We start from the raw sequence: 22,183 nt of genomic DNA, 5'->3' as shown, positions 1-22,183 counted from the left end.
GTACAATTCCTATCATTATCGTCATCATTTAGAGCGGGGATAGAGGGGATTCCATCGGCGGCGAACTTGGCAGGTGCAAGCTGCTAGGAAGGTGATATACTCTATCTGTAGGTGGTTGCAACAGGGACATGAATCGGCGGGCGTCAGGGTCTAGGTGGGATAGACATTTATCCGCATGCATACATGAATGGTGCAAAGCCAAGGAATATCACAATGAAATGACATGATTGATTCACAATTTCGATGAAGAACTGATCTCTTATTAGATGTCTACGAAATCTAGCCCTACCGCGTGTAACTCGTGAGGCCTGCTAGCTCTACGACGGTTGCTGCTGGTGCCAGGTAAGACAAGTGATCCATAGCAGTGCCCTTGCCGTGGGATAATCGAGGCCAATCTATCCCACGAACAGTATATATATCGACTCGGACGCTCCGGGTCGAAACTGCAATCTTAGCTCAGGACAAACAAGAAATCTACCTAGCCCATCACGAAGCGACACATATTATGAGAATCTTAAAGACCCCATGCAAGGGAGAGACCGATCGCATACGTGCTGTTGTTACTGCTATCCTTGTGTACTGGTGCAGATGATTACAGGAGAGATAAGATCAGGCTGAGCCGGGTCCCAGATCTGATCACAATTCGGCTCAGTTCCGTGAAGTTAGACAATGAGCAGGGGTACAAGACTTGATTCGTAATGGCGTGCTTAAGTCGGGGATCGGGCGGATTTACGCGATTGTGAGAAAAGAGTTCTACGTTATTATTGACTCGCTAGTATACCTCTACAGGGACTTTGGAAAAACAGTTGTAGAAAGGTCTAGGCGTGGAGGATAGATGGTGCTTCCTCAACGAAAGAGGGCGGAAAAGAATCATGGTCTCAAGGGGTTCCGATCACATTATAGAAAAAAAAAAGAACACGAGAAGATGCTAATAAACATTCTTTTTCCCACTACCTAACAAACACCTATTCTCTCTAGCCAGACACCCATAGGGAATCTAAGCCTGGGACAGGTTCTCGAAGGCGTCGGGGAAACGCTTCATGTTCTCCTCGATGAGACCGTGGCCACGGAGGAACTGGACGTAGGCACCGTCCTGCTTGAGCTTGCCCTCCTGGCGGAGCTGGACGTAGTCCTCGCGGCGGACGGGGGTGAAACCCCAGTTCTTGGAGACAATGATCTTCTGGCGACCGGGGAACTTGTACATGGAGCGGCGGAGGGCCTCGATGGCGGTGGCGCGGTTGGAGTCACGGGTGCGGACGGACAGGATGATCTGGCCGATGTTCACACGGGCGACGGTACCCTGGGGCTTACCGAAGGCACCACGCATACCAGTCTGGAGACGATCGGCTCCGGCGCACGACAACATCTTGTTGATACGGATGACGTGGAAGGGGTGGACGCGGACGCGGAGGTGGAAACCTTCCTTACCAGCGATCTTCACGAGGTACCTATTGTTTTCATTAGTTATTTCTTGTCTCTTGTCCGGGTCGTGGTAATTCCTCGGTGTGCGGTAACATACTTGTTGGCGCAAATACGGGCGGCTTCGAGGGCCTCGGAGGACAGCTGCTCGTACTCGTTGGAGACGAGGTGAACGCAGAGGGGGAAGTCATCGACGTTGGCCTTCTTACGTCCCAGATCGAAGATACGGATCTTGGGGTCGGGAACACCACGGTTGAACCGGGACTTAGGGTAGGGCTGTGATGCAACATGTTAGTTATCTTCTTTCGAACTCCCCCGTTGTTGCTTGTTTCCCCGACAAAAGAGCAAAGAAATCTGATGCGCATCCCATCGCGTGCCTCTTCCCCTTTCGTGACGCGGTTGTTCTGTCCTTCTCACATCTCCACCCCACAACTGAGGCAAAGAGATCCCTTCCCGATCAAACACACACAAAAGCCAATATTCCAAACAAGCATCTCTCCCCTCTGTGTCTCTCTCAACGCACCTTGTTCTTGCAGTAGCGGTAACATCTCGCGGGACGGCGGGCCATTTTGACGGTTGGTGAAGTTGGCTTCCTGGGTGGGTTGTCGAGAAAGGTGGTGTCGGGAGGTCCAAGGGAGAAAAGGAAAAAGGTCTTCCTCGCGGGCCGGCGGGCAAGACAGTTTCGACGTTGATTTCCAAGCAATCCGCCCGCCCACTACCGAGTGGCGCAGCCCTAAACCCTAGCCTCTCCGCCAATCACGGCCGTAGCTCCCCATGACGCATTTGTCAGAGACTGAGAGATTTTAGCCAGTGGTCGGGTGATTTCAAAGTTTCAGGATCAATGATCTTGATTTCTAATGAACGGAGGCGTTTGATTAGTAGTTATGGTGTCATTCGCGTGAGTCAGAACTCGGGAGTCAGGTTGGGTGGTGGTGGTGGTGGTGGTTAAGCCAGAAGTGAGATCTGCTGTCATTGGCGGTCTGCAGTCCTCCGCTTAATAGTACGCCTACGCTCTTACAGTAAGGTCTGAACCACCTCAGTCTTTTCTTCCTACGCGGCATTCTATTGCAAGTGCGCATGGTTCGGTGTGAAGGTTTTTTCTTGTCATTATCTTCTAAAGCTTGCCATGAGAGTATCACATCTCACAACATTCAACCCATTCAGACATAACATGAAAGTCATTGGCACGGTCCTTACACCTACTGGCTGGAGAGGATGTCGGAGTCACCAGCGTCGAGGATGGTCATGGTGCTAGTGCGGAAGAGCTTACCGCAAGCAGTACCAAGCTCGATCTATATCAGAGAGTTAGCAATCGATTCCGCACCTAATGCGGCTGCTCCCTCGTGACGCATTCACTGTGCCAAAGAGACCGCATCAAACGAATCGACGACAAAGGGTTTACTCACGTTGTTACCAGAGAAGTGGTGAACGGGGGTCTTGGCAAGCATGGCGTAGTACTCGAGCTCACTCTTGCGGAGGGGAGGAGTGTTGGCAGCGATGATGACCAGCTTGGCCTTGCCGGAGCGGAGGGTCTTGATGGTGGACTTGTAGCCAAGGGTGACTGAGAGAGAATAGTTAGCGATCGGCCCTTTTGCGAAACATCCAATTCCGAAAACATACCCTTTCCGGACTTCATAACAAGCGCCAGGCGCGAGTTGATGGTGTCACCGGTCTTCTTGCTCTTGGGGGCCATCGTTACGCTGTCGAAGACTAAACTTCTGCGTGATCAATATGAATCAGCAAAGGTTCTTTTTTCAAGCCAAGCTCTGCTAAAATGATCAACTGCACTCGACCGAAAGCCAGATAAAATGGCAATGGTCAAGAGCAAGTCGTCATCTCAGCCATGGCTATTGATGAGAAACCACATACCTAAAGGTTGAATGTGGTTTTGTTGTAGAGAGAATGCGCTCCGGCCTTGTCTTGGGAATGGGATAGAATCGAAAAAGCCTGTTACCGCTCTTTTTTTGTGGGTTCGACAATTCGCGGATCCCACTTCTTCCGCTCCGGACTGTCTGACTAATACACGTGACCGTCAGGGTGCGGGACAATTACACGTGACCGTGTTCCCGCAAGATGGGCCTGCCGCAGAAAGGCCGACGGAACATCATTTGCGTAGATTGGTGCCCTATCCCGGCATTCATTTGGGTATACAGGGTGCCCTGGTTCCAGATTCCTTCCAGTGCTTGTAGCCGAAGTGATTCCGACATGGTTGGACTGATGCCAATGAATATTTGCGTCGGCTGGCTGTCAAGTATACTCTGCGGGCTGCGGGAACATACTTGCCGTACTCGACGCATAGCAAATGGTAACTATCACAGTACATGGGCCCCCGAACATTCTGACTGTTCCAAGTCTTGGAAACTTCATAGAGCACTGAATATTCAAATACGTGTGAGATTTATATGCTTCGCACTACCATACCACGGGTATCGAGCGTGCTAAAAAATGTCTACTGGCTTCTCTCCCGAAGGTAGCACGGGTGAAGGACCATACTTAACGCATCATTGATATTCACTTCAACAGCAAGCGAAGCCCATATGTGCTGGAGCCAGTATATCTACTCGTGGCATTGTCGACTCAGCCGCCAGGGCACATGATCATACCAATTATGAATGGCGTGGCTGAAGTTGTTAACCGGACTATTGGCGCCCTATGGTGCTGTTCTCTAGACCCTGGTAGTCGGCGGCGAACGAATGGACATCGATTCCACAGTGACAGTGAATTGAAACGAGAAGATGACTTCAAAGTCGGTTTTTAATCTCGTTTATGTGAAGGGCTGTCGTCTCCCCCGGGTGAGCAGCGATGGTCATGCCATAACGGACGCTGGCAGGCGTCAAAACTCAGGGGCTGCACTTGGGAGCAGTCCAGGTCATGAGAGACCAGGTAAGCGGAATTGAACAGCTGAGAGTTGGATCCCTCGTGCGAACAGTGCTTGTACATGGCAGGACCTCGGACATGCGAAAGAGTGGAAAGTATACAACGGGTTGCCTAGGCAGTCAGTTGACGGGTATACTAGTACCCGTCCTTTCTTCACGGCGCAATACTGTAAGTCCTGTATCGTGGACAACCTTACATCAATAGTACTCTCGAGGCAGCAGCGATGACCCCCGATGATGCATAGCCGGAAGTTGTAACGAGAGACGTGGCGCAGTCGGCGTGGTCTTTTGGATTTCCTCCGCCCCCCCTGATGGCGGGCATTCATGATTGGGTGGCAGTCGACACACGGCCAGACCCTGGCTACGGTAAGGAAGTCGAGGGGAGGGATGGAGGGGGGAAGGGATCGTTCGAGAGTGGCTGCTATCTTTATCGTTGCCATGTGTCGATTGGGTTCGTGTTGTTGTCGCCCAGGTGAATGGGTTGGCTGGTTGGTTGGGGATTTCCGTATTGTTAAGGTTGTTGCTATCGATAACTTGAATCCGCATTCGGGCACTATCCCATCAGGGCGCTGGCGGACTTTCTCTCCACCTCGTTGTAGCCCAGCGGAAGTGATCGAAGAATATGAAATTAGGTTTAATTCACTTAATGAATTCAAAGTCCACCAGGCTCGCAAAGACTTGGTTTGGAGGGTTGACCACGGAAGAAAGTGAATTCATAATAGGATTGTAATTATGGAACAGAATCCCCAGGCCAACGTGACCTAAACTTACCAAGACCGGCCAAGCATAGGCACAAACAGCGGTCATGTATGGTAACTACTAAACTAACTAAGACTGGAATCGTGCCCATCAGACAGACGACAGACGGAGACAGACAGACAGAGACAGATTATTGTATTGCATGCAATTCCCATTTCTCAGATTGATTATGACTTACTTTCCCTCTTTCCCCCCACCTCCTTCTCCAACATTATTTCTCATTTTCTCACACACTCTCCATGCTGATCGTACCCAATCCCTGACTTTCCCCGATATCCACCCGGCTTCCATCCACACACAACGGGTTTCCTCTTCTCCATCCTTGCGTATTGCCCTTCTTTTCTCCTTGGACGGTGGCTACTCACTTAGTTCACTACCTAGTTCACTACCTACTTAGCCTAGCCTCCCTCCCGTTGCCCGCCCGCCATTCGAACCCGACCCTTTCCCCCACCGAGATAGTTACCTAGTGCGCCCACTGTTTTGACCGCTACTACAACTGTGACTCGGCCTTCCATTCCTTAAATTAATTTCCCGGCTGTTTCACTGCACTACTTTCTTCCGTCCAAATCTCCAGAGGCCTTTTTTTCTCTGTCCCTCCCCCTTATCTGGGTTGCCTCGCATTTCTTGTTTCCTAACCTATCGCTTTCGGCCATTTCTCTCTTGTCCGGTTGAATAGGCCAACATGTCTGCGACGCCTCGCAAGCCCAGTATTCCGGGCAGTGCCACCAAGTCCTCGACGACAGAAAACCCGACAGTCAATGGAACCCCCCCACGAACTCATTCCCGCTCCCCCAGCACGGCAACAAATGGATTTACTCGCTCTCCGTCCCTCCGCTCGTCTACGCCCGTCTCTGCGCGCGCTGCAGCCCGGAAGCCAGGTCGCTCCAACCTAAGCACATCGAGTGCTCCCAAGGCCGCGCCCAATCCGTCCGACGAGGAGGCACGAGCCCAGAATGCCGCTCTTATCGACGACCTGAAGGAACAGCTGCAGAAAGCCGAAACCGCCTCCGAACAATTTCGCAAGCAATTGGGTGTTCTCCAAATGCGACTTGATGAGGCGGTCAGCGAGCAAGGCAAATTGGAGGACCAGGCGCATGAGAAGGACAGCAAACTTGAAGCACTCAATGGCGAGATACGAGACCATGTGCGCCAGATTCGCGATTTGGAGCAGGCTCATGAACAGGAGCGGAATGCCATGCTGCAGGAGAAGGAGCAGCAAGCGAGCCGGGAAGAGGAAATGCAGGCAACTATTCAGCGCCTGAAGGAGTCGTTGGCTCAGAAGGAGCGAATCAACTCCGATGCAGACAAGAACATGTCTCGCTCATGTAAGACCTATCCCTGATTCATTCGCTCGATTCGGCACCTCCCTGACTTCTCTTACAGCTAGTTTCCGTAACCGATCATCCCCCGACGTGGATGGACAATTTGCGCCTTCTTCTCAGATTGAGCGGAGCCCCTCACGAAACAACTCGAATCTACTTCTGCAGAAGGATAAGCTGATTGAGTCTCTCAGACTCGAACTGGCCGAGTCCCAGATTAAGCTTGTGGAGATGGAGAACCAAGGGGGCGGCCGTCAGCGGGAGCTCGAGAAGGAGCTCCTGGAAGCTCGCATGGCCAACGCCCGTCTGATGGAGGACAATGAGAGTTACCAATTGCTTCTGAGTGAGCGAACCTTGAATGGCGATTTTACCAAGGGTGATTTCATGCGTGAGGTTCATCCTGACACTGCAGACGAGACCAAGGAAGCTGGCAGCGGTTTGGGTTCGCTGGCTGATGAGCTTGAGTCTGTAGATGCCAGGGCCGAAACGGACAATACGCGCAAGCTCGAGTCCGAGGTCAAGGCGCTCAAGGACCAGAACAAGGCCTTGACTCTTTACATCGAGCGGATCATCAGCCGGCTCCTGCAGCATGACGGGTTCGAGACGATTCTCGACAAGAACGAGAACGATCCGCCTGCCAAGCGACTCCCTGCCGGTCACAACAAGGATCTGCCGCCCACTCCCCTGGAGAAAGATGACGCCTCATCACAGACCTTCCTTCAGCGGGCTAAATCGGTCGTTGGGGGCCAGCCGAACACCAATGTTCCTCGCCCTCAGACCCAACCTCGGTCACGCCCCACCAGCTACATGCCACCCCCAACCAGTGTGCCCACTGCTCATGAGAACCCGGAGACAGCACCTAGCATTCCTCTGCGCACTCAGTCGATCCGTGGTCACCGCCGGACAAGGTCCGAGCAAACAGACGTCAATGTTGCAGCAGTTGTCGGCCAGATGTACCGGGGCCGTAACTCGGGTGGCCCTATCAGCCCTACCCTGATGGGCCCTGGGTCACGCCAGAGCGCCTTCTCCAACGCAAGCTACATGTCTAGCATGAGTGCCAGCAACCGCGCGCCTTCTTTGTCAAGCCAGCCCGAGCACAGCCGCTTGAGCAGCTCAGACAGTATCACGAGCGACCTAGCTGCTGATACCGCCTCTACTGGCGCTACCTCTAGCTCTCCCCGTTCTAGCAATGGCATGACAAACTACACAGGCGCCGTAATGACGCAGAACAAGCTGCGCCCTCTGCGTCTTGTCAGTGAAACCACTAGACTGGCAGAGGAAGAGGAGGCTGCTCGGAAGAAGGCCAACCGAGGAAGTTGGATCCCTTGGTTTAACCGTCCCGGGACTAGCAGCGACGCACAGTCGCCCATCTGATCGAGTGGATGTCCTGATAGTTCCATGCCGAACACCTCCATCAATCGTTCCAAGCGGCTCGATTGCGTGAGGGGGCACCAATACCCTTTTTCTCCTAATTAATGATTCCAGTTTGCTCGCTTGTCTTATTTCCTATCTGCTCTCCATACATGACCTTCCCAGGGCACCTTTGCAACAGTCTTCTTCTGGCTGTCTTCCGCCCTCTACCTCATTTTTTTTGGTGTTGATCATCATCATGGTGTTCGAGCTGGTTATGGGTCCAGGCTTTTCCTCTCTATATGGGCAAGTCTGGCGCTTTTCGCAACCCAATCTCTCGTCCTTTGAAAAGAAAACGCGTTTTTGTGCTTTTTCTACATGCTATTGGTTATGTGATAGACGACCCCCCAACGCATCTTTTTGAACCGGCATGATGTGATGATTGACCTGGTTTTTTGGACGTTCGCTTTTAGGACACTCGTTTTTTCTGCAACAACATTGTATACTCGGATGGCCACGAAATTCGCTCTACCTTTATTGATTCATGCCCCTCCTTATCTTGATGAACATACCTACATACAATTCTGCTTATATACTTCCCCCCTTGGTGGAGTCGAATGAACGTGCTTGACGAGGTTCTGCTCGTTCGACGTGTTCTGGTGTGCCTCGCACTTATCTTTTCTTCTTGTACTATAGAGTAGATAGCAACTATTATTGATTGATGCATTGATTTTACCACACACCTCTCATATCATCAGTATGTTTCATGGGTCGCTTGCACATATAGTACTTAGGAAATCTATCTTCTACGGACTTTCTTGTTTTCAACAGGTATCCCCCAAAATCCAGGAGTAATACAGCAACTACCGCACAGGAGACTTGAAATGTTCCAGTGTATATAGATAATTTTACCGGATGCGAATAGAACCGCATTTCCAGGATAATTCCGTGATAGAATCACTCTACTTCAGATCTGCTTACATAGACAGATATCCCAAGGTAGCTAGCTGTATGCTGTAAACTGGGCTATCCGCTATCTCGACGCGTGGCTTAAGTCTCATCAGACTACTATCGGCTCTAACTAGTCGAGAATTCGCGTTACGACCACGCCATTAGCGATGAAGAATTCCAATTTCTGATTGACGATCTTCCCTGGTGGTGCATACTCTCTCGCTTTCGTTTGTTGCTTTTTAGACAGGAACCCCCTTGGGAGGAGCTTGGGAGTATCCGAGCAGTTGACCAAAAGGACGGCATGGAGAAAGTCTAGTCTCAGTGATGCAGAAATTATGATTGAAGAGGCTAACTAGTAAGCGGCTTCGTCATTTCGGGCTTTTTATAAGATAGTTCTAAAAATACTCTATGTGGGAGAGGGGAGGATCTTCATGATGAAAATGGTGGGTTGCTTGTGGCGGATGGCTTGATAGGGTTGCCACTTTCACCCGATATTGTGCAGCGCAGAGTGGATTGAACTTTATGGCTCGGATACATGGAATAAACGAGCTTACCCCTTGCGATATGTAATCATTAGGGGTTCATTGCTTGATTGACAAAGTGTCAGATAGCATCAGATACGAATCAAAATCAACAATTTGCAAACCACAATTCCCAGCCATATTCCAAACTTCCCAAGCCCCTTCAGAGCAGATCGTCTCCTTCAGCTTCACCCGATGCCTCCTAAGTAGTTTCGAAGCGAACGCTTGTCTTGCCAATTGTCTGGCCTTTGGCGAGAGCTTCGAATTTGAGGACCCCTTCCTGAGCGCCAATTGTCACTGTGACGGAGTACTCGAGTCGGTAGATACGCTTGCCTTGAAAATATTTGGCTTTGAACTGAGACAAACCCACTCCAGACAGATCCGTGATAATTTCGCCGACGGGATAGGCATCTGCGGAGCAAAGACAGGCGTTAGCTCTTGATCAGTTAAGTATGCTCCAATGACACAGTGACATATAGGCTCTCCGCTGAGCATTAGTCTAGTGCTTTTCCTAACCCGAAGATTGGTCGTTCTGCCTTGCGCATCGCGAATCTCATCAATAGGCAGGAACGAGAAAGCTACCTCCGTCTACCACACTCACTCCCCATGGCTGACAGTATCATCTTCGTAAATCAGAAGCAGCGGTGCAAGGACTTACCCTGGTTTATCTTGTCAGGTGCATCTCTTTTGTCGCAGGCGTACAGTCTGAAACTATACGTCAAAGATTCTGGATGTGAATAATCACGCATAACGTCTTCGTTTAAAGTGGTATTTCCAGTATACGTTTCTCCCTGTCGGCAAGTGCGGCTATTAGTGAGTGCTCTGTTTGGTTCGAACTCAAGTCTCGGCGTGGTATGCAGAGCATACAGTCTACGTACCTTCGAGATCATCCAGATGATGCGGCGGCCAGCATACTTTGCTCCTGACCATTTCTCGATGTACGAGTCTGCTTCGGCGTCAATGCCTGGACGAAAGGGAAGACCGCATTGGAATCCATAGTATCGACGACACTTTCTTGAACTTGGTTTCAAGCCTCGAAGACCACTGAGTGCAGCGCCCTGAACTATAGCAGCTTGACTGCAGTTTTGAAATACGTCAGTATATAGTAGGTCTGTCGGTCTTGAGACGAGATATGGGGGCTCAAAAGGATTTTGTTGAACGTACGGGTAATCGGGAACGGTGATGCTGATTTGCCCAGTTTGACCAAAAGACCTTTCGAGTGTTTGGCGAAGATATTCGGAGTCGCCGAAGCCACCGACAAGTATGATTCTCTGTTTGTGCACCGGATATTAGTTGACACTTTCGAGCAAAGCGACAATATGAAGGAAACAAAGTACACAGACATTGACAATGTCCTTGCCGCGCTCTCGTCGGACTTCTTCAATTTGCTGGTGCACCAAGCTCACAATCTTGTCCACTACAGGGTTGAACATGCCACGTAAGTCATCACTAGTCAAAAGGTCAGCATTACAACAAAGGGCTTGAAAACTTGAGAAAGTCTCTGTGGTAAAATCGTACTCATAGAGAAAGACAACACGCTCTTCTTCATCGTAATATCGTGGATCAACCTTCTCGAGTTTCATGTTGAGGGGAAGTTCAAACATTGCCTGATGAGAAAGCCCAAAGCCCCTCTTGATGATCTCAAACTTGTTCATCAAATAGCTTCCAGGGCCTTTTGATTTGGGCTTGAGAAGATCAAAAGCGGCCCCAAATCGCCTAGACATCAGCCGATAGAATTCACGGTCAATCGCACTCGAACCACATTTGCCCCCTATGACAGATTAGCCACGAACTCGTACCGACGCTCCTAAGTGTCACCTACCGATCCCCGTGCATAGCTCTTCGAAAGTGAGCTTGGGAGAGATTTGAGTGACTAGAAAGGTAGTGAGATCCTGGAAACAATGTCAGACCTCACTTCTCTAGCACCTCGATGGTGGGCTTGAGCAACTTACCACGGTGCCGCCACCGCAGTCACAGATCAGAACACCATCGTCGACCTGAAGCGCGTGTGTCAAAACGAATATATCAGGAAGGAAGCTACCTTAAAAGAAAAACACCATGACAAGGGCTTACCTTAACCAAGTTTGCCAAGTCACCAGTCGTATACTTCTCCAGTGCGGTAATAGCAGCAGCTTCTGGCTCACTGATCAAGAAAATCTTGTCTTCTTTGCGGCGAGGGTCGCATGCAAAGCCTGCCCGCTGGGCGGCCGTACGAGTAGCATCCTTAGCCTTGTCAGACCATATGGCGGGAACTGTAAACCAGAACTCTATGGGAGTTATCTTGAGTGTCTCTTCAGTTATCTGCTTGACGAGAGTCTGGAGGATAAACTGGTAAATCTGTGAGAGATAATCTGCTACTACATCGACTGCGGTGGATCGGGGTGGCAGCCGCAGAATGCCAGTCTGCGAAGCATTCTCCAGAGTGGAATCATCGTACTCGGTCAACGCAGTACCGGCATCTAGGAGAAGTTTGGTCCAGGCATACGCAATCATGCCGGGCTCGATTTCATACCCCCATTTCAATGTCTGTAGCTTCGGGTTGTCTGCGGGATAAGCCACACGAGATGGAGTCTTGAAGACGATTTCGGAGCCCTTGGACGGGCCAGGCCAAGAGCAGATGTGTTTGACATCTTTGAGATCAGTCCCGCTCGAGCTCACATAGCTGACGCCTTGTTTTTTCCACGGACTTTGTCAGTATACACTTATCTAAACTTCGCTCAGGAGCTCACCTGTGTAGGTTGTACCATAATCAATGGCCACGATAACCTTGTGAGTTGCCATGGTTAGGTCGTTGTGTCCCGCAAGTGAGTGTGGTGTAACAGGAATCAATATTGAGTAGAGAGAGGAAACCGGATCCAAAACAGAGATTGGATAAGAGAAATCAGCGAGAGACAAGTGCAGGTGAAGAAAGTGGGAAGGAGAAGTGTTAGTCCGGAAGTGTTATGTCGATATCACCTTCTCTGGATGGGCTGGCCACATTGCCAAAGGATGGTTGACTGACTGACTGACTGGTTGCGAGTGAATGAGGGAGAGATAGTGCGGGCCTGCTTTCCTTCAACACTGCAGCGCCTGCTCAATTCCAATCACTCACTTACTAGGAACCCCACCATCACATGTTAGCGAAGAAATATCTACTTTCTCACACCCTCTGATCTTCTTCTCATCTCATCGCCACCTCCTCATCAAACTCACTCACGAGAACTGAATCACGAAGACACATCACGAGAAGTGTTGAAGCCATGTCAACCAATGACCACGGTAATGCTATGGAGAGAGATCGAGGAACCTGGCCTGTACGTATCTAGTTCCCGGCAACAAATCAGAAAGTTCTGAGAGACCCAGGGACTAATGAGGGGATAGAATTTCAACATGGGGCTACAGTACTTCCGTGCACTGGTGTCACCGGTCAGGTCAAGCATACAGACTTCGAGGCTACAGACTTCCAGCGATGGAGACGTTGCGAATCGGCAGGAAAGCCGTAGCATGGCTGCCGATAATTCCGCTATGCAGACTGAGATCATCGACAATCAATCTAGGCAGATACAGCAACTCCAGTATCAAGTTGGAATCCTGAAAACTCGTCGCAATCGCAAGTTGCGGAGTCTGAAAAGTAACGTTTTGCAGGCAGAAATTGAACGAGACAGTGCAGTGCGATGGTCCAGAAACTTGCAAAGCAAGATCATTCAGGCAGAGACAGAACGAGATGATGCAGTCCAGCAATGCGAGAATTTGATAAGCAAACTTGCGCAGGCAGAAGCTGAACGAGACGACGCCATCCGACAGTGCAATGCCGAGTACCGGCTAGTGCACAGTCGTGACGCTCACATCGTTAAGCTTACCGAGGAGAATTCACGCCTCGAGTCTCTAATTCGCGGCTTACAAGAGGCTGCCTTGAAGTCCTTGAATAAGAAGGGCCCTATGCCCATGGAGGATCATACCATTCGAGATCAGCTGGATGCGTTGCAGGATCAGATTCGCTGCTGGACAAGGAAATACAGTGTCCCCGCTCTGGCCGATCTGGACCAGATTTCCGAGCCTTCCAAAACTGGAATTCTGGACTCGTTAGAGGGTTTCTGTGCCACCACCTACTGGAGCTCGCTAGTGGAGAGCCTGGCAACCTGGAAAGACAGGATCCCGGCTCTTCTCCTTCAAGCATTGATCGCCAAGGATATTCTTGCTCCAATGTTCAGAGACCCATTCTTTGTTTGGGATGGATTCAGTGAGCGGTCCGATATGTCTGGAGCGATGAAAATGAAAAACCTCTACGACACCATGGAGCAAGGTCAGTCAAGTTGAGTAGGCTTGATCGCATTTATGCTGATGAAGAAGCAGTCGACAAGGCAGAAGCCCATGCATGGCGCTCACACATGCTGCGGATCCTGTCGACTGACGCTCGACCTGGCATGGATCGACTGTCCGTGGAGGCCAGAAACAGGGAAAACATGCTGATATCCATGTTCCTAGAGTCAGAGGGCTTCGTGCACCTTTTACGCCCAACTAATAATGTCAATGAGATAGACGGGCGCTACAAAGAACTCGAAGCATTGTACCAGAACGCAAGCGATTTGGCGTTATCACTATGGAAGATGGGTACCGATATGAACTATGTCGACCAAAGCGATACTCCCAAGTTCGATATTTCTAACACGATGATGTCTGCTCACCGGTTGCACAAATTAGACGAGAACGACCATAGGCTGGATGGCATGAATGTCTTACTCTGTGTTCAGCCGGCGATAGTGGCCTACGGAAGCGAGAATGAAGAGCCCTATGACCAACCCAAGGTGTGGGCGAGATCAGTTATGTTGATTGATGAAGGTGAAGAGGTCTTAGATTGGCTGTAGCCGGCGATCGCACAATCTGAGGATCACATCTATACTTTCGCGTCGTTTCTCTGAATTCAGATCATGCGTGTTACGGGAGAGTCTTCTGTGAGATAGCACCTGTCAAAGATCGCTTAGGGGAGAGCTTATTTGTCTTTGAAGTATGAAAACAATGTCCTATGGTGTGGACCAATATCAGTTTCAACTCGCTTGAATGTGACGGATTTGTGAAATACGACGGACGGTACCTGCTCATATACTAGAATCGACATGACTGTGCTCTACTTATAAACTCCGTAGAGATGCCATATGATAGCTCTTCGGGCTGGTGGACATGTTCATGTGCCATGGTCAAACCTCAAAATAATGTTATGGTGTTGAAGAGACTTGTATAGTATACAGATCGGAACAACGTTGAAGCGGCGCCCGGATTGCGGCCAGCTTGTAAATAGCACGGAGGTGTAAGTCGACTGCCCCGGCGCAGCAGTCATCACTCACCCTATCCCCGACCCGATTTAATTCCTCGCTCATTCGCCCACCATGCCTGGCTCGCTGTCCCTTTTCTCCGTCAATGCCGTCCTCATCATGTCGGCCGACGATGGCTCCCGCATCTTCGCCAAGTACTACTCTCCTCCTCACCCCCCGGCCGGCGCTGCCCCCAACTCGACCGATTACCCCGGAGCGAACCCCTATCCCACCGTGAAGGAGCAGAAGGCTTTCGAGCAGGGCCTCCTCGACAAGACGAACAAGCAGACCAGCGATGTGATCCTTTACGACAACCGGATCGTGGTTTTCAAAATGGAGAGCGACGTTATGCTCTACGTGGTTGGAAGCGCCGATGAGAACGAAGTCTTGCTTTACAACGTTGTTCTGTCTCTGAGAGATGCTCTTGGAATCTTATTCAAGTATGTCTTTTTACTCTTTTCGCATCAGGCGTCCTCTCCGTGGCCTCATGAGTAACTAACACGATGCTGTCTCTTCAGGGGTGCCACTGACAAGCGCACGATCGTCGAGAACTACGACCTAGTCGCCCTGGCTATTGACGAGATCATTGACGACGGTATCATCCTGGAAACGGACCCCGTCCTGATCGCCTCGCGCGTAAGTCGCGCTCCCGCCCCCGATGCGCCCAACTTGAAGAGCATCGATTTGTCGGAACAAGGTCTGCTCAATGCGTGGGAGCTCGGCAAGCGGCGTCTGGCGGAGGGTCTGCGGCAGATGTAAAATGGGGGATGCGTGGTTATTGTGGTATTTCGATTCTGATGCATGAGGACGTGCTTTGTCTTCGATTTTCTAATGTGTCTTGCTGTCATGTTCTCTGGCTGGTCCTGGCGTTATTGTCCGCATGGTATTTCAGTTTTCTTGTTATGTTCATTCGAAAGAGATACCATGACCTTGATGAAATCTCCGTTTCAGGGATTTGGCTCATTATAGATATTTCCTACGATGTTTTCACGTGAGTTCAGACGTTGTGCCCTGCATGCGGCATTGTGAGGCGAGTATGTCATAAAACCGTGTGTATATCACTGGCTATAAAGGAAATCATATATTCCGCACAAGATAAAGTGTCTCGATCAGCTCATATGCACTGAAAGTGGATCAGTAATCACACGTGCGGAGTTGATCGAGAAGATAGTGTTCGAACACTATGGAAAGGGCAATGGAAACCATAGGCGAAATCCAGCCCCGCATACGTCACGCCCGCTCCTCGGAGGGGGACAATTTTCAACACTCTTTGTACAATCGAATCGCGTTCTTTGCCCCAGCCCAACACCAACTACAGCATTGGGGACCAATTAAACTCAGAAGATGAAGCAAAGATTCTCCTCTTTGGATGTCAAGGTTTGTTACCTGGCCTGTCTTCTACACTGGCTTGTACCACCAGTTGAGCTCCACGATCCTCACACATTTGCAGGTCATCACCCAGGAGCTCGCATCGGAGCTAGTTAACTTGCGAGTCTCGAACATCTACGATCTCTCGTCGGTAAGCTATCATAACTGTTCTAGCTTTGACAATCTCCCTGTCTAACGTTGTGCGATCTGCTACTGCTCACCAGAGAATCTTCCTCTTCAAACTCGCCAAACCCGACCACCGCAAACAACTCGTCGTCGACTCGGGCTTCCGCTGCCATGTCACGCAGTACTCGCGCGCGACGGCCTCGGCGCCCTCGCCCTTCGTCACCCGCATGCGAAAGTTCCTGAAATCCCGGCGCGTCACCTCCATCCAGCAGATCGGCACGGACCGGGTGATCGACTTCTCCTTCAGCGACGGCGTGTACCACATGTTCCTCGAGTTCTTCGCGGGCGGCAACATCATCATCACCGACCGGGAGTACAACATTCTGGCCCTGTTCCGCCAGGTCGCGGCTGGGGACGGGCAGGAGGAGGAGACGCGCGTCGGCATGAAGTACACGATCGACAACAAGCAGAACTACCACGGGGTGCCGGACATCACGATGGAGCGGGTGCGCGAGACGGTCGAGAAGGCCAAGGCGCTGTTTGCGGCCCAGGGTGACGCGCCCAAGAAGTCCAAGAAGAAGAATACCGATGTCCTCCGCAAGGCGCTGTCGCAGGGTTTTCCGGAGTATCCCCCGCTGTTGCTGGATCATGCATTTGCAGTGAATGGCCTGGATCCTGCGACGCCGTTGGAGGAGGTCCTGGCGGATGAGGCGCTGTTGCAGAGGGTGATAGAGGTGTTAGAGGAGGCGAGGGGTGAGACGAGGAAGCTGTCGGTTGGGGAGGGCCATCCAGGGTATATTGTGGCGAAGGAGGATACGAGGCCGAAGGCTAAAGGGGCTGCTGAGGAGGAGGGGGAAGAGGCATCTTCTAAGAAGCCGGCGCTGCTGTATGAGGACTTTCATCCGTTCAAGCCCCGCCAGTTTCAGGGAAAACCTGGGGTTACGATCTTGGAGTTTGAGAACTTCAACAAGACGGTTGATGAGTACTTCTCTTCGATCGAGTCGCAGAAGCTTGAGTCGCGGCTCACAGAGCGAGAGGAGGCCGCAAAGAGAAAGCTTGATGCTGTCAGGCAGGAGCATGCGAAGCGCATCGGTGCCCTGCAGGAGGTCCAGGAGCTGCATATCCGGAAGGCTGTCGCTATTGAGGATAATGTCTACCGCGTGCAGGAGGCGATGGATGCGGTCAATGGCCTGATTGCGCAGGGTATGGACTGGGTGGAAATCGCGCGCCTGATCGAGATGGAACAGAGTCGAGGCAATCCGGTCGCGAGAATAATCAAGTTGCCGTTGAAGCTTCATGAGAACACAATCACGTTGATGCTTGGCGAAGCTGGCGCCGAGGAACAGGATGAAGGCGAGGAGCTTTTCTCGGACGACGACGAATCAGAATCGGAGGATGAGAAGGAGCAAGCTGAAAGCTTTGAGAAGCGGGCTGATGTGTTGGTGGTTGACATCGACCTCGGTCTCTCCCCATGGGCGAATGCGACTCAGTACTATGAGCAGAAAAAACAGGCTGCCGTGAAGGAACAGAGGACGACGCAGTCCTCCACAAAGGCGCTCAAGAGCCACGAAAAGAAGGTGACGCAGGATCTCAAACGTAACCTGAAGCAAGAGAAGCAGGTCCTTCGGCCGGCTAGGAAGCTTTTCTGGTTCGAGAAGTTCCTCTTCTTTGTCTCTTCCGAGGGATACTTGGTCCTCGGGTGAGTGCCCACCCCCTTTAAAACATATTGGTTATCGATTCTGACTATGACTAGTGGTCGCGATGCAATGCAGAGTGAGATGCTGTATCGCCGTTACCTCAAGAAAGGCGATGTCTTCGTGCATGCTGACCTTCAAGGTGCTACGCCAATGATCGTGAAGAATAGAGCGGGCACGCCCAATGCGCCTTTTCCTCCAAGTACTCTTTCCCAAGCTGGTAATCTGTGTGTTGCTACCTCGAGCGCCTGGGACTCCAAGGCAATCATGTCCGCATACTGGGTTGATGCCAGCCAAGTCTCTAAGACGGCCGAGGTGGGTGGCCTTGTTCCTACTGGCGAGTTTGTCATCAAGGGCGAGAAGAATTTCTTGGCCCCCTCACAGCTTGTTCTGGGCTTCGCAGTAATGTTCCAGGTCAGCAAAGAGAGCCTACGGAATCACAAGCTGCGCCAATTTGACGAGCCTATGGTTGCGGAGCCTGCCACTGAGGCGAGCAATGCTCCTGAAGCAACAGTTGGAGACAAAGAACCTGTTGAAGAGAAACCAGAGATGACCGAAGCCGATGAAAATAACGGTCCTGGCGAACAGGAAGAGCAGGAACAGGGCTCGGAGTCTGATGAGGAGGTTGAGGAGAACAAGACCATCACAGAAAGAAACCCGCTGCAACGGGGCCTGTCTGAGCCCGCTCAGGGAGAAGCCGGTCTTTCTAATGATACCAATGACACCCCCTCAGATGGTGAGAATATTGACGAAGAAGGGGAGCAGCAAGAAGATTCTAAGGAGCAGGATGACCCATCTCCTCAGACCCAGACGACAACTGCGGATGATACTATGCCAGACGAGAGCTTAGCGTCGACGCAAGGACAGGGCAAGCGTCAGCTCTCAGCTCGAGAGCGTCGTCTTCTCAGGAAAGGACAGCCGCTCGCGCTCCAAGAAACTACACCCAAGGAAGCTAAAGAAAGCTCGAAGCCGGCCTCGAACGGCGCACCGGCCAAACCTACGAACACCAAGCAGGCGCCGGCCTCCGCTCGAGGCAAGAAGGGCAAAGCAAAGAAAGCTGCAGCCAAGTACGCGGACCAGGACGAAGACGAGCGAGAACTGGCACTCCGCTTGCTAGGTGTCAGCAGCGAGAAAGCTGCCAAAGCCGCTGCAGATGCTGAAGCCAAAGCTAAGCGTGAGCAGGAAGCAGAGGCTCAGAAGAAACGTCGCAGAGCCCAGCATGAGCGAGCAGCTGAAGCTGAACGCAAACGACAGGCTCTTTTCGAGGGGGGCGCTGATGACTACGATGAGGAGACAGCCGCCGCTGAAGCTGCGGATCTCGAATGGATCCCTGCCATGGTCGGAACACCCCATCCGGACGATGACATCCTCGCTGCCATTCCAGTATGTGCCCCCTGGGCTGCCCTGGGTCGATACAAGTACAAGATCAAGTTGCAGCCGGGTACAGTGAAGAAGGGAAAGGCTGTCAAGGAAATCATTGGGCGATGGGTTGCCGAAACGACGACCGGCAAGGTCAAGAAGGAGCACGCCGAAGACGCTGGTATCAATCGGGCAGCAGCTGAGAAGCTCCGCGAACGCGAAGGCGAGTTGATCAAGGGTTGGAAGGATACTGAAATTATCAACTCAGTCCCTGTGGGGAAGGTACGCATCATGACCGGTGCTGGGGCCAGCGGGGGTGATAAAGGCAAAGGCAAAGGTGGTGGTGGCGGCGGCGGCGGCGGCGGGAGCAAAGGAGGCAGAGGAGGAGGAAAGAAGAAATGAATTTCGAGCAATTGACTGGACCATTCCCCTACAGAGATGATCATATGTCCTAAGGACATGATCACCATGCGCACAGATACAAAGCAAGACACGTGCGCTCCCCACTAGTGACTACCAGCGGAAAGCAGCGCTTGTTGTAAACGGACAATTCTTGGAAATCATTATCATATTTTTACCTCTCTTTTGGCATGTTCACACAGTCCCTATCCTTTCTGGTTGATAGATTCTGAAACATACAGTGTAGACTCCTTATGTCAGGCTTGAGTCATAATGCCAGTGGAGATTTGTCTCCGCTTGCTGAGGGTAATTGAATATATACCTCTTGGTAGTGTACTACTAGTCCGGTCCACATCATTTGGCCTGACACGAATGACGTGCCTTACAGCAGCTGAACAACAAGCATTTACGGGCTCGAGCCCATATTGTGGCAAAATTATCTGAACAGATGTAGGATGATATCAGATTCCTGAGACTGAACTGCTTGCATGTTGGCTGATTGAAGCGCAGGGCTGGATGCCTGCGCTTAGTCACCAGGCAGCCGACGTCATTGCGCTTTTTTTTCCCTGGCGCAAAAGCCTCGAAAGCCATCAAGAATGATTTGCTCGTTTCCCAGCAGCCGAAATAATCCTTCGTGCCGAATCAGTCCAATGGGGAAGAGAGGCAGGAGGAATTAAATCATATCTGACATCTGTAAAAAGGGTGAACGAATAACTTTCCACGCTTGTGACTCTTTCCCCCCCACACTTGGAGAAATTTTGTCACTCATATTGACCCAACCCCGCGACTAGCCTCTCTTTCTCTTTTGTGGTCTCGGATATCAATCGATATCCCCCTCGTTGGTTCAAAGTGGTGTTGTTCCTTTATCGTTTCCTCGCTGGCGGTTTCCCGCGCAGCTTTGTCCGGTTTACATCTTCTTCCACAGCCACCATGGCTCCTAAGGTAGACACGCGGATCGTGTCGGTTCGCCGGCTTAACGAGGAAGGCCCCAATGGGCGATCCCTGGCTGAATGGTGGGCGGACGAATGCAGGAACAAAACTCCCGAAGCCGCTGCGATCGAGGAAGCTGCACAGCTCCTACAGACGAGTGACATCCCGGTCGCATTTCCTACCGAGACGGTGTATGGGTTAGGAGCTGATGCCACTCGGAGTGACGCCGTGCAGGGGATTTACAAGGCTAAGCAGAGGCCATCCGACAATCCGTTAATCATACATGTGGACTCCATTGGAATGCTTGAGCGCATCCTTAACCCCGTCCACCATAGTCCTACGCGTTTAACCAGCACTGCGCAGAATAAGCTCCCGGCCATCTACGAATCGGTCATCTCTCGCTTCTGGCCTGGTCCCCTCACCATCCTCGTTCCGAACCCCTCCGGATCTCCCCTTGCGAATGAAGTCACATCGAATCTCACTACATTTGGCGTGCGAATGCCATCGTCGCCTCTGGCGCGGTTGTTAATCCATGTCACGGACCGACCTCTAGCAGCCCCCTCGGCCAATGCCTCTACGAAGCCCTCCCCGACAGCGGCAGAGCACGTTTACCATGATTTACAGGGCCGGATCGAGCTCATTCTCGATGGTGGTTCTTGTGGAGTAGGAGTTGAAAGCACAGTCGTCGACGGTCTCTCCGACCCCCCAGCCATCCTTCGTCCCGGTGGTATTGGTATCGAAGAATTGCGACAGTGCCCCGGATGGGAGAATGTTCAAATCGGATACCACGATGGTACTCTGGATGTTAAGGAAGTTCCTCGCGCGCCGGGTATGAAGTACCGACACTATTCCCCCAAGGCCCGTGTAATCCTTTTCGAACCCGACTCTACAGACGAGGGCATCAGGAACCACATTCGCAAGGATCTCGAGGATTCGGCGGTCGGAGCGCATATGATTGGATTTGTGCGCACACGCAACTGGAAACAAGGGCTGGGACTGGTGTCAGATGAAGAGATCCAAAACAGCATGAAGCCTATCGAGAGCTTGGTGGACAATCTGGTGTCATTCCCTGTCCCTGTCGATGACATGATCAAGGGTTGCGTTGTAACAAAACAGACCTTTGACTGCCGTCTCGGACCAGACATCAAGTCAATTGCTCAAGGATTGTTCTCTGCATTGCGGGCAATGGATGAACGGGACGTTGATGTCATCTATGTGGAGGGTGTACCTGATCAGCAAGGTGACCTGGCTGCGGCTGTGATGAACCGGCTCCGGAAAGCCGCAGGGGCAGAGCTTCGGGTCTGAGTTAGGACGATGATCTTTTTCTTTCGACATTTACATTATTAATTTTGACATCTATCCTTGGGCGGTTATTTTGAAGATGGCTAGACGGTTTATACTCTAGATACGAATTGCTATGAACGACCTTGCAGGTCTTATACCAAATCATCGACATGCATGAGTCCATAAAATCCATAGCGAATCAGCTTGCGGTGTTGCTGCTTGATCAATATAGAGTTTGGTAAGCTATGCGATGATCTGATAACGAAACAAGTCGTTGCAGATCAGCATTCGGCTGGGGATTGTTTTCCCAATTACATGAGTAGCACCACAAATCAGGCGCTTTATCAGTCCCCAGAGGAGATTTTCTCCGTCTTCCGGACCAGCCATCGGCCGACTCCGAGTCGGTATTTTTCGGGCGTGCCTGAGTTTCCCGCCCACAAAAAACAAGCTTATCATGAATCGTGCTTCCAGAAGGGCTGCAGAATTTCACCCCTTGGTGGGTCACTGTTGGCCAACTGCAATCCACATAGTTGACTTTAT

At 51.3% G+C, this 22,183-nt stretch overlaps 7 protein-coding genes across 7 annotated transcripts; 4 read left to right on the top strand and 3 right to left on the bottom strand.

Annotated features, from left to right (window-relative positions):
- Positions 1-871: 871 nt before the first annotated feature.
- On the bottom strand, positions 872-2,243 carry BO97DRAFT_468719 (60S ribosomal protein uL16). The gene is made up of 3 exons (XM_025699772.1): positions 1,943-2,243; positions 1,520-1,695; positions 872-1,448 (listed from the first exon to the last, which is right to left on the bottom strand). The coding sequence occupies exons 1-3, from the start codon at positions 1,985-1,987 to the stop codon at positions 998-1,000; spliced, it is 672 nt and encodes a 223-aa protein (XP_025554419.1). The 5' UTR covers positions 1,988-2,243; the 3' UTR covers positions 872-997.
- A 257-nt stretch (positions 2,244-2,500) lies between these two features.
- On the bottom strand, positions 2,501-3,367 carry BO97DRAFT_403802 (60S ribosomal protein eL30). The gene is made up of 4 exons (XM_025694815.1): positions 3,289-3,367; positions 3,040-3,137; positions 2,826-2,980; positions 2,501-2,711 (listed from the first exon to the last, which is right to left on the bottom strand). The coding sequence occupies exons 2-4, from the start codon at positions 3,110-3,112 to the stop codon at positions 2,619-2,621; spliced, it is 321 nt and encodes a 106-aa protein (XP_025554418.1). The 5' UTR covers positions 3,113-3,137; positions 3,289-3,367; the 3' UTR covers positions 2,501-2,618.
- Positions 3,368-5,736: 2,369 nt separating this feature from the next.
- Positions 5,737-7,747, top strand: BO97DRAFT_422054 (uncharacterized protein; the record flags this gene model as incomplete). The annotated part of the gene is made up of 2 exons (XM_025696757.1): positions 5,737-6,379; positions 6,438-7,747. 2 exons carry the CDS (start codon positions 5,737-5,739, stop codon positions 7,745-7,747), a joined length of 1,953 nt encoding a protein of 650 aa, XP_025554417.1.
- Positions 7,748-9,314: 1,567 nt separating this feature from the next.
- On the bottom strand, positions 9,315-12,270 carry BO97DRAFT_241320 (Hsp70 family protein). The gene is made up of 10 exons (XM_025690791.1): positions 11,925-12,270; positions 11,269-11,864; positions 11,148-11,192; positions 11,018-11,087; positions 10,714-10,966; positions 10,539-10,644; positions 10,360-10,466; positions 10,074-10,272; positions 9,854-9,986; positions 9,315-9,606 (listed from the first exon to the last, which is right to left on the bottom strand). Exons 1-10 carry the CDS (start codon positions 11,974-11,976, stop codon positions 9,398-9,400), a joined length of 1,770 nt encoding a protein of 589 aa, XP_025554416.1. The 5' UTR covers positions 11,977-12,270; the 3' UTR covers positions 9,315-9,397.
- A 768-nt stretch (positions 12,271-13,038) lies between these two features.
- BO97DRAFT_306971 (uncharacterized protein) lies at positions 13,039-14,009 on the top strand (the record flags this gene model as incomplete). Its single annotated transcript, XM_025691170.1, has 2 exons — positions 13,039-13,477; positions 13,525-14,009. Coding segments are annotated over 2 exons (924 nt in total), but the record flags the coding sequence as incomplete, so codon positions are not given.
- A 496-nt stretch (positions 14,010-14,505) lies between these two features.
- BO97DRAFT_385579 (coatomer subunit zeta) lies at positions 14,506-15,533 on the top strand. Its single transcript, XM_025693484.1, has 2 exons — positions 14,506-14,923; positions 15,002-15,533. Exons 1-2 carry the CDS (start codon positions 14,559-14,561, stop codon positions 15,240-15,242), a joined length of 606 nt encoding a protein of 201 aa, XP_025554414.1. The 5' UTR covers positions 14,506-14,558; the 3' UTR covers positions 15,243-15,533.
- Position 15,534: 1 nt separating this feature from the next.
- BO97DRAFT_468715 (putative DUF814 domain protein) lies at positions 15,535-21,843 on the top strand. The gene is made up of 5 exons (XM_025699771.1): positions 15,535-15,864; positions 16,026-17,676; positions 17,731-18,295; positions 18,539-19,373; positions 20,355-21,843. Exons 1-5 carry the CDS (start codon positions 15,828-15,830, stop codon positions 21,662-21,664), a joined length of 4,398 nt encoding a protein of 1,465 aa, XP_025554413.1. The 5' UTR covers positions 15,535-15,827; the 3' UTR covers positions 21,665-21,843.
- The last annotated feature ends 340 nt before the right edge of the window (positions 21,844-22,183 follow it).

Source organism: Aspergillus homomorphus, assembly GCF_003184865.1.
Source record: "Aspergillus homomorphus CBS 101889 unplaced genomic scaffold BO97scaffold_6, whole genome shotgun sequence".
In the NCBI taxonomy this organism is placed as follows: domain Eukaryota; kingdom Fungi; phylum Ascomycota; class Eurotiomycetes; order Eurotiales; family Aspergillaceae; genus Aspergillus; species Aspergillus homomorphus.
Note: the sequence above shows the minus strand (reverse complement) of the source record. Positions and strands in the feature narration are given on the sequence as shown.